This window comes from Scleropages formosus, chromosome 8 (genome assembly GCF_900964775.1).
Source record: "Scleropages formosus chromosome 8, fSclFor1.1, whole genome shotgun sequence".
NCBI lineage: Eukaryota > Metazoa > Chordata > Actinopteri > Osteoglossiformes > Osteoglossidae > Scleropages > Scleropages formosus.
In genome coordinates, this window is record NC_041813.1 from 26,784,251 (window position 1) to 26,798,647 (window position 14,397).

General features: G+C 49.9%; 1 protein-coding gene across 2 annotated transcripts in view; it reads right to left on the bottom strand.

The window, feature by feature from the left end:
- Positions 1-14,397, bottom strand: part of LOC108937063 (protein kinase C alpha type-like) — a 59,025-nt gene that overhangs the window by 22,052 nt on the left and 22,576 nt on the right. For both annotated transcript variants that reach the window (XM_018756824.2, XM_018756816.2), the window contains exon 3: positions 12,754-12,836. In XM_018756824.2, coding sequence (XP_018612340.1) covers positions 12,754-12,836 — 83 coding nt within the window. The remainder of the gene's footprint in view (positions 1-12,753; positions 12,837-14,397) is intronic.

Genomic DNA, 14,397 nt, shown 5'->3' on the forward strand with positions numbered 1-14,397 from the left:
TTCTACTCAAAACGTGTGTGTATGAATTTCATTTTCACACTAAACGAGGCTACATCTACTCTAGTTTTACTCAGTGTGACTGTATTGCCTTCATACTCAGCTTCTCCACAACTCCCTTTAACCCATAATCCCACAATCACACTTTCTTCCATTGCGTGTGTGCGCGCATCGCCTTCATACAGAATTTCACTTTAAAGAAGTGTGTGTAGGGTACATCTAAAGTTCATGTAAAGTCTCAAAGCTTTCGTAAATTACTCAGAGCTGCAACACTGCAATAACCATCAAGCAGTATCAAATATCAGAGCAAAAGTACACTCACATTTATTACTATTACTTCAATTATTATATGGAGATTTACACCAAACTTTTATGTCATTATTCGGGCTCTTCCAGTAAAACTGTCTGCCTAATAATAATAAATAAGTAGTCAGGAAGCGTAACAGCCTTCATGCTGAGTTCAGGACCTACCAGAAGACTGTGAAACCCAACTGTAAGGGGGGTACAAGATCCCGGGGATGGGCGAGGAAGCAGAGGAGACTGCCCGCCTTTCAGCGAGTCTCATTGAAAGAACACAAGCTGCCACTAAGGAGCATAGATGAAGGGGCTTTCGAGAGATGCCGTGCACAGCCTGACCCGAAGGTATGGTGTGGAGAAACAGCAATAAGCAGCACCACGAAAGAGCATGTTTGATCAATAAACGAGCAAAGTGTCCACAGCTCGGTCTGTCTTTCACACAGACAGTAACAGAAATGGTGGCGGAAACCCCAAAATCACATGTTCCTCAACTACTTGTCACTGTCCCATCACCTCTGCGGCACACATACGGAGTACAATAACAGGTATTTCTTATGAGCTCGCCCGCTAGATGTGGTTGTCCTACCCTTTGCTCTTTTGCACACCGACAACGTGTTCCACGGTAAAGCTCTGAAACCCTCATGCTACTCCAATGAATAAACTCCAGAAAAAAACGGTGGATCTGCGAGATCTGTCACAAGACAGACAAATGGAACTGCTCATCTTTCCATTTAGATTTATTCATTTAGGTGACTTTTTTTCTCCAAAGCAACTTACAATCTTAAGGTGCTTACAATTATTTACCTATTTATACAGATGAGCAATTTTACTGGAGCAATTTAGGCTAAGTACCTTCGGCCAGGGTACTGCAGCCAGAGGTGGGGATCAAACCTGCGACCTTTCAACCCAAAGGTTGCAGCTCTAACCCTTGTGTTGCCAGCTGTCCCTCTTGGCTCTATTGTTTGTCACTCACACAGGTGTTCTATCATGTCTCACACACCGTCCACAACCGGGTGTGTGCGTGATGCTCCTTGGCACTGCCTCATGTGAAAGCCAAACCTCTTCAGCTCACCTTATGGACCGAAGCACATTACATTCCACTTCAAATCTGTCTTAACATTTAGGAACACATTACACATCAGTGCTGGAACCCTCGCTGCATGCCTATTGCCACTATGAAATGTTACACTCGTCATAAAATTGTAATTTAAGGTACATGCAAAGGTACATGTAATCCTATGATAATCTGATGTTCTCTGCGAGCTCAGTCATGTTGTCATGGTGATGGGAGTTTAAACCAATCGGTTGAAGGCTTGAGGCTTGTGCAAGAGATGGTGACTTCCAAGATGGACTGTAAAAAAAAACAAAAAAAAAACAAAAGGGTCGAAATGCGTCTTAACTGCCGTACAGCCTTCAGAAAAGAAAAAAAAGAAATCAAAATTCTTCTCACCTGTCAACAGACACAGAAGCGGGTCTTTTAGAATGAACACACAGCCACGAGCTGCCTTCTGGATTACAAAGGAAAACATGCTAACAATCCCACTTTTTCACTGCGCACCAGCAAAACGCCGCCGCATTCAACAAGTCCCTTTCAAAGGGTGAATTTAAACAGGCAGCAGCAGGGTCTTGTGCGCCCAGTGCCATGCAGTTCTCTGTCTCTCTCTCTCTCTGTGTGTGAGTGTGTGTTTCAATGATGTTGCACACCGTACCCGCTAGCAGGACGCTGGTATCCGTGTGCACCAGACGGTGGGGGTGGGGGCGGGGGAGGGGTGGGGGGCGCAAGCGACCACAGCCAGCCGCATCCGCCCACGCGCAGCTGATCCGCTAGGATTAGACGCCTGGTGTTGTCCTCCTCCTAGGTGCTCGCGAGTTTTACCCCAGTAAAGACGAGGAGAAGCTGTCTCCTCGGCGACTGCCGACTGCCCTGCACTGCTGCCTCTCCTAGATCAGGAGGGACGGAGCTGGGATAGCGGGCAGCCCGATGGTTCAACAGCAGGAGTTCTGACCGCAAGGCAGTTGGCTCAAATCCCCAGAGTGGAGGCACCCAGCCCGGATCCGACTGTTCTGGCGCTCCGCGGCACATAAAATCATGCCTTCGGAAAATGAACTGCAAATTCGTCCCACACTGTCATGTCAGAGTAATTCTCGTGTCCCTTCTGTCAAGCACACGATTACTTAGAACGCTATTTAAACATGGCCGCGTTCGAAATCTTATAAATAAAATTAGCGCTCTCGACATTCCTGTGAAAAACACCTCCTTAGAAAACAAACAAGGACAATTTGGGCTGAATATCAGAATCAGTTTCCCCAACTGAAGGCACCGAAAGCAGTGCTGCGGAAGCAAAAAAGCTCAATTCCTTGTTCTTCGATACGTCAGGTGCACAGCGCAGATCTCTTGCCACACATTCAACCGGCACTTATGCCAAGCGAGGAGGGCAGACCGTGGGGACGGCAGTGAGTCCCGGGCCGATTTACCTGGGCCAGGGCCCTCTCGTTGCATTTAGAGGCCTTTAAAGTCCCGCGTGCTGAATAAAACATCAAAAGGCGGCGACCGACCATTAGCAAATCAAACACTTCCCGATGCTGGTGGAGCTGTGCAGCATCTCTTGTCCTGGCCAAATCGGGAAAGGCTAATTGGAAGACCAATTCTACGGCTCTGCATGATTAATGCTGAGCAAAACGCAGGCGCATCACTTACCGACTGAGGCACCCGTGTGCCGGTAGAGAGGGGCGACGCGCTCCTTGTGGAACTAGGAGCCGCTGGACTGCGACGGCCTTGGCTCACTTGGGCCACAATGAGGTCATAGGTCAGCTTGCAAATGCTGAGACCCTGAGAGCAGTTCACCCATAAGATCGGTGGTTTGTCCCCGTCTGGTGCATCCAGCTCAGCAGAAGCCAAACTCTGGCCATTTGCAGAGCGCAACACGCAGTGGGTTGCAAATTAAATACCTGCCGCATACGTAAAATTACCAGGTTACAGAGGAAAGTGTCTCGTTGTGCTGCGAGAAAGTGCACTGTATGAAAAGCAGGAAATATTTTCCATGTGCTGCTGAGAGCGGTTTACATTTACATTTATTTATTTAGCAGACACTTTTCTCCAAAGCAACTTCCAATGAACTCTATGTAGTATTATCAGCCCACACACCTTATTCACCAAGGTGATTTACACTGCTAGATACACTACTTCCAAAGGGTCACTCATCCATGCAACAGTAGAACACACTCCCTCTGTCACTCTCACCGTTCTAACCGCACGGGATCCCGCTACACGAGGGAAGGGTGCACAGGCACAGCGGAACGACTGACGGAGCCCCGTGGATTACCTGCTCCTCAGGAGCAGAAACGTGTGTGTCCTGGTGCAGTCCAAACTTTACAGATTACTTGTGCTTTTCCGTAGCTGAGGTAAAGAGGCGTGCGCACACACACACACAACATCCTCAGTGCCCGGACAAAGAGCCAAGCGACTAAAGATAGCGGTGCTTTGGCTACAAGGCCTGGGCGATCAGGCTCACACCATCTATGAGACGGCTCAGCAAAAGGGCACTATGGGAAACATGCCATTAACACGGCGGGTGTGAATTCTCTGCGTACGAGCAAAAAAGCAACCACCTCCAGAAGGTAAGCCGATGTCTCCCGCCAGCACAGCTCAGAGGAGATTCACGAAGTAAGGCCACACAGTGCGATTCGCGACACGCAGCGGCGAAGCCTGAACGCGTGCTGTCGGAAGGCTGACTAACGCGTGTCCTTCTCTCGCTGGCCTACGCTGCATGTGAAAGACTTTTATTTATTTATTAATTACACTGCATAGAGATGCAGCCTCCAGTTTTCCAGCTCTTGACAGCTAGCAGGGTAAAACATTTTTTAATTTTCAGAATTAAGCTTCACAAACCTGCTCACGCTAGCTGTGTAGATGTTTCGGTCAAGGAATCACGCATCTAAGCGCAAATGTCTCCTTCTGCTGGTGTGGCTGCTGAATGAATAAATATGTAAATGTTGAAGGGGGAAAACACAGTGTAGGTGCAAGAAAGGGGTACAGGAAGTGCAGTTTGACAGGAACGAGAGCACCTGCCCATGGAACCCATTTCCAGACAAAGGTATGTTACCATGTAGTTTACATTTACATGGCGCTTTTCTCCAAAGCGACTGACAGGGTTAAGCTACTTACAATTATTTACCCATTTATAAAGCTAATTCACATTAAATACCTTGCTCGAGGGTCCTAAAGCTGGAAGTGAGGCTCGAACCCGCAACCTTTTCCATCCAAAGGCACCAGCTCTAACCGCTCGCCACCTGAAAATGATGTTATATCTGGGAGTGCCATCGCCTGCTTCTACATTAATGACCTTAGGGTTAGGGTGTCGAGTGAAAAACACACTTTTTTCCATGAACTCCTGGCTTCTCGCGCTTGGCTTGCGGCTGATGAGCAAAGGGTTCCACGATTAGAAATAAGAAGGTTATCTAATGTGCCAAGTGTTCGTTGCTGTGTCAGATGTGCCGAGGCCCAATATTGGTGCCAGCGGGCGGTCGGTGCCTTAGCGCCAGCAGCTCCAGCAGCAGGATGATTACCGCGGGGCCTGCGTTCGACCCCGCTGCCGTTACGCAACCCGCACAGCTGCTCTCGCCCAAAGGCGCCGCTGCACAGCAACCGAATTGCAGACACTTCTTGTTTTCGCACCCCTGTCAAACGGCGTGCGCTCACTCTAAATGTATTCGGCCCGAGATTGCTTGTTCGATTGTCGCGGGCCCTTCCAAGAGTTGTCTGAAACACACAGGTACGCGCGCACACACACAGGCACAGCACGAGGTCCAATACACAGAAGGCAATAAGCCATATGTCACGTGTTCATTTACGCTGCCCAAATATGAAACTAATAAGTAATTTGCTCATCGCACCCGCAGATTTGCCCCAGTCTGGGATCACTTAATCATCCTGGATGCCGAGGCCAAGCAGCTGGGAGAAGGTTAATCGCGTTAATGCTTCTCTCTTCCTCTCACTATGTTCGCTTCAAATCAGCAGCGCAGGATTTTGGTGTGGTGTGAAGGGGGGTTGGACAAGCTCTCCCAGGAGAATTTGCGAATGACTCTCAGCGCTATGTGATTCGCTTACATCTGGCTCTGTGCAGTAAGAGTGGCATCGCTATGTGTGAACGTGGGGGGGGGGGGTGCCCCCCATCCCCTGGGACCCGCCGGGCCCGGCCGCCGGCACAGAACTGCGTCATGTTTCTCGTTCGATCGGCCATCGCTCCTGTCAAAAGCAATTCGGGGAGCGTGGAGTAGAGCCCGAGTTACGCTTTACCCGCTTTTCCCAGGGGCTCAGGCGAGGGTTGGGGGGGTGGGGTTGCTGTGTGTGAGGCAAAGCGCTGGGGAGCAGGGCATTCTCAGAAGCCCAGGAAAGCAGACAGTCAACAGAGAGCTTTTGCCAAATATAATCACACGACAGCACTGTCAAGGGGCGCCTCTTTCTTTTTCCACCCGATGGAGCACGTGGCCTAGGAAGAAGCGGTTGAAGGTAACCTTCTAGCGTGCAGCCATGAGCCAATTCCTCTCTTACGCGCGTCACACTTAAAGGCTGCAAGACGGGCGAACGGGGCCGATACGAGAGCAGATCTCACCCTGAAAGTGCATCACGAACGTGCTCTTCTGTCAAAGCAATGGAAGAAATGATAAGTTGACAAGCTGACGTTTCGGTGCAGAAACGTGCAAATACATAAACTCTGGGCTCGCATGAAGAAAACCCTCCGATCTTTGTTTCGTAACCGCATGAACCGTTCTCAGAAAACACTGAGCAACTCGTCCTTCGTCGCTCTTGGCTCAGTGCTCCGGGCTCTTTCTGGGGGACCTTGGAGCGGAGACGTTAATTACGCGCTCGCAGCACACACAGCCGACGCCGTCACGCACTCTCCCAGGGGATCGTGGAATATTTGCGCTCGGAAGCCCCGGCTGCTCGAGCGATGGTGACCCAAGCCTCCGCCCCCTCGAGAAACGTTCGCAAGCCAGTGTCCTGGGCATCGCAGCTCCCAGCAGGCAACACGCTGTTGAAAGTGCGCAGCGAGGGCGTTAAAGCAGCAAGCCTCGTCTCCTCGCCCCATATCGCTCCCGGCTGGAGCTCGGAAAAGGCGCTTCCCACGGAAGCGGACTCCTGCAGGAACACCCCGTTTGGTGCCAGAGCGGGTGGAAGGGACCCCGTGAGGATCCTGAGGCGGGCGCCCGTAATGGCATTATTACATTATTGAATTGCTCTGCAGCTGACGGCATTTCCATTTTACCATCATGCAAAGCTGGGTCAATTAGAGGAGAGGCTCAAGATTAAGCCCCGCCCACAGGCACAACAACCAACCACCTCCTGGAACTGGACCCAGCAACCAGTGCACTAAAAGGGTTCTACCCCCATGTCCAAGGTGGCTTACAGTGTTAGACATGCAACTTCACAGTGACGTACCCACTTGTACAGCAGGGTAATCTTACCACACCAGTTCGGTGGAAGTACCTTGATCGGAGGCGTGAGATTCCACTGAAGACCTTCAGGCTGCAAGGTAATGGCCTTACGCAGAGACCCAGGGATCCACCAGGATCCACCACAGGTATACTGTCGGAATAGTACTGACAGCTGCACACACCTGTACCACAGCAACATTTCTGGACATATGGTACAGAAGCACATTAGCGAGGAAGCTGGCTGTTTATGTGAAAAGGTACCAGGTGCCAAGACAACACCGACATACACACACACACACACACACACACACACAGCAAGGTGAAAAGAAAAATAACAAGCTTTTTATTATTGATGGTGACTGGGATACACCTGAACCTGAGCCTACTTCAAACAACATCCGGAACAACAAAGCGCAGACATGCATCCCTCCACCCCCGGAGGCTACGTCTTGTGGACAGTCCAGCTTTTACTGCACAGCCAAACACACCTCATCCGACTCGTCCCCTGGGCCCTGTCCGGAGCTGGTCAAGAACAAGTTCACGACGCACTCCAGGAGGTGAGGATCAAGTGACGGCAGCTCTTTCACAGAGGCCATTTTGGTGGCGCTACAGAGAAAGGATCGGGTGAGGCAGACCTTCGGGACACAAGAGGAAAATAAAGATGCCACGATGGTCCCAGGGGCACCCAGTGAGCCGAGAGCAAAAAGCAGACTTTGGTCTGACATTTGGGTTTGCTGAGTCCACTATTTCCCTGTGTGGCCACAGGCTAAATCAACAGAACGCTTCTCATCCTTTATTTTACATACGAGGAAATGAAAAACAAAAGGAGGTAAATGTCCAGGACTGTAGTGAAATTACAACCTGGCAGCAGTTCAATATCTGTTTTACAAATGGACTCTTCAAAGAGACCATTCGGAGGTGTTTGAGGACAGGCGCAGGATCGCCAACGCGCCCCATCTGCCGCTCGCTCACCCTCCCTCTGATGGAAGACCGAAAAAAATATATATTTAAAAAAAAAACATCCAGACCGCACAACGGCGGGAGTGCTGCGTCAGCGAGGACTGGACCAAATGTTTCCTAGTGACACAAACGCATGCTAACGCCTTTGCGGCTGCAGACCTCTTTTGCAGCACTCTCACATGATGGAGACCCAGAGACCTCGGCTGAAGGAATTCTCCACGTCACAAACGATCAATAAAACATCAGGATTCGCCTGGAAAGGAGAGCGCTCTGACTAATACCTCTGCTTTACTCCTAGAAACGTGTCCCTGGTTTCATCGTGCTTTGCCTTGAGCCGGTTTCTCAATTAGCAGCCAGAGCTGGAGATGTATCTGAAGGCCTCAGCGCTGAGCCCCTTTCCAGGCCTGTGAACAAACCCTTACCAAATCCCCTTCTGCTCCACGCCTCCAAAATTGTGTTTGACCCAGGACAACAGGAGCAACATCCGAGATGCAGTCACTACGCATGGATGGTACATCCTCCTGGCAGCACAAAAGGAGCGCACTGGTGGCCTGATAGTTGTGGGGTCCAGGTGACTGTGGAGGCGACTTCCTGAAGGCCGGAAAGGTGGAATTAAAGCAAGAGAAAGAAAACACGAGACTCTTAAACGCTTTGTGCAGTAGAGACCCCGCCTTCAGCCTTCAGCACGTACGGATAGCGCTCGTGGTTCGAGGGCGTCACTGATCTCTCTTGACGGGGCTCAACCACTGTTGTGCAACATTTGCTTGGAGGAAGAACACGCCGAGATGTGACCCCAGTGCAGAGCATTCATAGCCGCCGCTGCCAAACAGTAGATAAACAGCCGCCAGCACAGCCAGGCCCACCAGGGCGAAATGGCAGCTCCCTTCCTTTCCAACATAACACTGCATGGGAGAGGGCAGCGCCGAGGCCGACGTGGCAACTGGGGCTTCCGTGTCAGCGGAGACAACAAGGTTACCAAGGAGAGCTGTGACAGGGGCTTGCGGGACGGCCAGTAGGGCTTGCGGGGACACGGGACAGCGGTTATCGGGAAGACAGAAGCAGAAGTGAACAGAGCAGACCCTAAGGCTGTGACAAGATGTTCCTTCACTCCCCTCCCATCACCCTTCGTTCTGCCCACACGGAGCCAAACGTCTCAGCCCCAAAAGAGCCTGTTTTTTTCAATGTCCACACACAGTGTGATGGTTTCAGACGCTCTCTGTCGAATAAAATTTGATTGTGCGATCATCCACATGACTGCCATTTCCTACGTGCACAGATGTAGGAAGGATTTGGTTTAGTTCACGTTTGTTTCTTATGCGCAAATACAAGCTGATCCATCACACCTGAGGCTGTCGTACAACCCGTGTTTGTTTTTTCACCTTGGTTCCTCCACCGCCGTGCCACCTGCTGGTTGGATGGAAGGTGGAGCTGCCGAGTGGGAGCCTCTACCTCTTGGGCAGACAAAGCACTCTCGCCACGGAGACGTCTTGTTAACGCTCGGTCACATGGCGCAAGGGAGATTGTGGCTCTTGAGAAACACCACTGCGTCCCTGGTGACCTTTTCGCCACCCACCGCTTGCCCCTTGGCGTCTCAGAAAACTGAAAGGAAGGACACTCCCTCCCACCCCACCCCGCCCCACGGCCTTGTCAAGTAACAAGCCACCGATCACTCATGCAATGATGAAAATACACACAAGGGTACAAAAGAATAATCAGCACTATTGTTTCACATTGTTCATTAAATCATTATGAAAAATCATCCATTTAACAGGTGTAGTATTTTGAAGTCCCTGAAACCGGACAAGCTGTTACACCGCTGTGAATAATACTACAGCGTTACAGTGTTTTGAAGTAATTTGCAGCTCAGGTACGAATGGCCGTCAGCACTGTGAAGGGAACAGAACTCTGAAGAAATCCTTGACGCCTTTCATGTGTTATTAATGGAGGACGGTGGGAAACAGGAGATCTTAGGAGCAGATGGAGAAGCGGAGAACGAGATGAGGAGACGAGCGGAGTGACCGCAGACACACAGACATCCACCGGCACTGCGAGAAGAGACTGGCCATGACAGAAGGCGATGATGACTGTGCATCCATGTGATCTGGCACAAGTGCGTAGCGCAAAGCGAACAGAGGAGCTGTAAGCATAGAGGCCTGCTGCGCGACACAATCGATGGCGTAGTACACGAAGAAACGCGGGCACGTTTACAAAAGCAGGACAATTCAGAGCGATCTGAGCGCAAGGACACTACAGACGGTGTTCGCGGAAACCTGGAAAAGAACCCGGGGAACGTGCGAGTCGCCGAGCGCCTGGATGCGTTCGTGAAGCCCTAATACATCTGCGTTAGCGAAGACCATATCCTTCCATCGGTAAACATTTGCATCAATTATGTCTTTCTTTGAGGCTAATCGACGGTAGACGAGACACGCGGTTCATTGACTCTCTTGGTGGCCCTTCGAACAGGTTGTCGATTAAAACCAACTGTTCCTTAAACACTAACCACTGCGGTCTTTTTTAAGGCCCCTGTTTTTGGCCAGATGGTTTGAACAAACAGCAGCATCCATGTACTCGCTCATTTAAAACCGTGATTCATTTATTTTCTTTTTTCTTTCACAGGGGAAAAAAAAATTGTAATGATGAAAACCAACTCTTGCAGCGAGTCTTTCTGTCTCTCCTGCTGCTGCTGTTTCTTTATTGAATTAAAACTCTTCATGCAACCTCAAATATCAAACATCCAATATTAATACCTCTGAATAATTTCCTGCATTTAATTAGAGGGAGACTGACCTTTCCAACTAATTAGGTTCCAAATCCATATTTACACATTAGGAGCAGAAAATAAATCTTGCCTAAAAGATGTGTGGGCACAATTAAAGTGTACTGTGTTGAAACTTTAAAACGTTCCTGATTCGTCTGAAGGAAGGATTTTTTTTTTCAGTTACTCCTCCTAATTTCCCCGAGACTCTCAGAGAAAACGCTTATTACAATCAAGCTTGTTTCCACGTGTCCTAATCCCTCATCTCTCCGTGCACAACCAATCTGTCATGACGGATGCACTGCGATGCAATGAGTTACTGAATCCACTGCCTTCGCACATGCTATATTTTTTATTCTTTTTTTTTTTTTTTTAACTTCTGCTCGAGGTACCTGAGGTTTCTGCAGAGTCCAGCCAGCAAATAAATCCAAGGGGTCTCTGCATTGTGAAGCCTTTATGATTATGACTCAGTGGTAGAAGTGACTTTGGTTTTGTGAACAAATGGAGTTCCAAACAGGTTTCCTGTCCCCATTTGTGTTTGGAAGATGGAGACAGGGTATATCTTATATCCGTGTATATATAGTATATATACTGTAAAACTGTTGTCTGTGATGATGCGAAGACAGCGTGGTGGAAGACAAAAGGTGACTGCAAGACCAAGAGGTGTTGCTTCAGCTCTCACTCTTACCACAGACACAGAGTACGCTGAGAAAAGAACAAACGCATTCAACGGGGGCGGCTGGTAGTGTAGTGGTTACAGCCTTTGGATCCAAAAGTTACAGCTTCGATCTCCACCTCCGGCTGAAGCACCCTTGAGCAAGGTACTTACCCTAAATTGCTCCAGTAAAAATTACCCAGCTATATAAATGGGTAAAAAATAGTAACTACAATGAAACTGTAAGGTGTTTTGGAGAAAAGTGTCAGCTAAATGAATAAATGTAAATGGGCTGTCGCCCTTCACTTGAAGGACCCAGGTTCAAATCCCACCTCCTGCTGCTGTGTGGGTGATCAAGGTACTTACGGAATTAATACAGTAAAAATGACCAGCTGTAGAAATGGGTACGCAGCCCAACACTGGAGAAGAGGGTCAGTAAAAATCTGCTCTCGTTATGACTACGGTGAATAAAAAGGAGAGCGTTGCAAGATTCTACGAAATACTGATGTATGAAAATGAAAGGAGAAGCAAGTTACATGATCCCAACCCTTTCTTGGCATCTTTTACAAATAGGTTTGCTTTAGGAGAAATTTCCAAGTGTGAAAATAGCGGGCCTTTTTCAGAATGTTACTAAAATATGGCTCAGAACCACTGGGGACCGAAGTGTTAAACTCGCCGAGGAGGCCGACGGTGCCGCGCAGTGAAAAGACAAATCGGAGCTCCCCTTGGGGCCAGTCTCAAGTAACGGGAGTGGACTACCAGCACAAGTAGGGGGCGGAACACATTCCAGAAAGAGTCACCGCGGAGACGTTTGCTTTTAACATCACAAACGCCTGCCTCCGGTAAAAGACAGCAAGCTCTTTGGGGGGATAAGCGAAAAACACCTTTCCGGGCACTGATCAAAGGCCAGAATGGGTTGGGCCGCACAGGGCACCGCACTGCCGACACTCCGTTAACGGTACGTGTCCACGGTACCCTGCTGCAGCGATGCATTCACGTGACGTTGATGCAGAGACGAGGGTCCGGAGGCTCCCACCATGCTAGTGGCTCTGTGACAGAAGTGGTCGTGACTCGGCGTTGACTAAGAGCCACGTGGCCTGCAGCGTGTGAGTCATGACAGCAGACGGGAGGCCCGGGTGGGGAGGCAGTACCATCTGGCTCCAGTCCCCACTGTGTGCCAGCGCAGGCCGGCCAGGGGGAGCAGACGGACGCAACAATTCAGGACAAAGGGGCGAAGACATTAAATCAGTGCCGATTGCCGTGTCTCTGTCCTCTTTGAAACCGAGAGACGTCTCTCCTTCTGGACCCAACGGGAGAATGAAACGATGAACAACGCAGCGGCCGTGGTGCCTCACGACAGTGGGAAACCCAGACCGATTTCTCCCCGATGCAGAGCTCGACCACAGAAGGCTGCAGGTCCAAATTCTGGGCGAGCACTGCTGTTCTTACATAGTTTTAATACCTTCATCGCTGCCTCAGTAGGCACACTGGAGCTGTGAAGTCATACAACGCATTTCTGGCACCTTCCACTGTGACAGCACAAGGAAATATCAGTTATGCTTAGCTGTGACTATGACAGTAGGACACTGGCATCACCTGACATGGCAGATCTGAGTGCAGCAGGATTCTGGGAGAATGGGGAGAGGGTACTCACATCTGTGTCTGGACCCTTGTCTGCTCCAGGACAGGAGAAAGTGACAAACTCATGGCACCTTTTGTGGACCACGAAGCAGCAAACTGCAAGAGGAAAAAAAACTCAGTTAAACAGGGAAGTCACATCTCAGTGCATCATTCCGTCTCAGGGTGGTACTGTTCACTCCGCAGGTCTCATTCACTCACTCATGACAAAGCTTGAAATTTTCCCTGAACCAATTCAGGATCCCAAGAGCACAACGAGCTCTCAGGAACTCAAAACCTGCAGCTTTTTAGTCAAAGGCATGGTGCCTTAACTACTACACCACACGTTGCACGCTGCACAAACTGCAGATGAGTCACGACAGCCCTGGACAACCGGAGGTAACAAATGCAGTTTGGGGAAATGACCCAACCCTGAGGAGCCACACAAAAAGTCTCAGCAGGATGGCGAGAAGGAGGAAAACGCCTTGTGTGACGCCTGGCGGGACATAAATCTCTTCGGCTCGGTGCGCGCGTCAGCGCTGCCAAGTGTGTGACCGGTGCTACCATGCACACCGACACCCTCTGAGCTGCAAATAACGGCCGAGAAATCCCAACCGCGCTCGACCTTGTCCATTCATTTCCTCCGAGGCACACTTCATCAGGCCGCGGCCAAAAGACAACGCCTCCGTTAGACGGCGCTCAAAAATACATGTGTTTTTGCAACAAAACGAAAGCGAATTAAGGGCAGAGCGAAGCCACACCACACTGGAACACTCCAGGACACAATTCTGCCGCGAGACATCGGTGATCAAGTTCTGAAATTTAACGCTCAAGCCGCGGTTGCTTATCGCATGGGGTGAATTGTGCACTGGCTGACGGCACCAGGAAGAAGCCTTTTGGTCGGAAGGGCCCTCGCGTCGAAGCTCACGCTTATCGAAAGCCTGTCAGATTCTGTGAGAATGACTAAAACTGCGTGGGGACACAAAACACACAGCACTGCCGTCTAACTGTGTAACGATCCCATCCCCATATTCCCCTGCGATGACGTGTTCCAAGCTTATATTGCCATTCCCTTCTCATGGACGACGAGCCCGGGAAGCGTATTGCTGTGTTCGCAGATGACATTAAGGGTTCGTCATGGTCCCAACTATCTGAGATTCAGTTTATCATCATCATCATCATCCCAGTTTCTCTTTTTCTTAAAAGCTTGGGCAAAGGAGGCTGTTCCACCACCTGTAAAGTATGATGGTCCCCTGGGAAAGCGCTTTTAAAAGGAAGCCATTTTTGCCCCCATAGAATAAACAGTAACTGGGCCACTGGGAACAATTAGGAGGGTTTGGCATGCCTTCGACACTGCCTGGTAGCGGGTCAGAGAGTTTAAGAAAAGAGCTATGTTCACACACCTCTCGGCTCCCGAACCGACCTACCTACATCCGTTTCCTGTCTGAGAAATTTTGGAGCAATCATCGGCTCCGTTCTGCTGTCCAAGCCTTCCTCCAATCTCCAACAGTCAGGCGGAGAAATTTCTGCTCCAAGCGCCCCAAGCACTGTGGAACAGGGCAGGACAGGATGAGGGGGTCTGTGCCCATCAGATGAGCTCTCTCCAACAGGTCCACCCTTCCGCCAGTGGGTTTGGTTTGGACATATTTATCGCCAAAATCTATTTTTTCAGGGATAGACT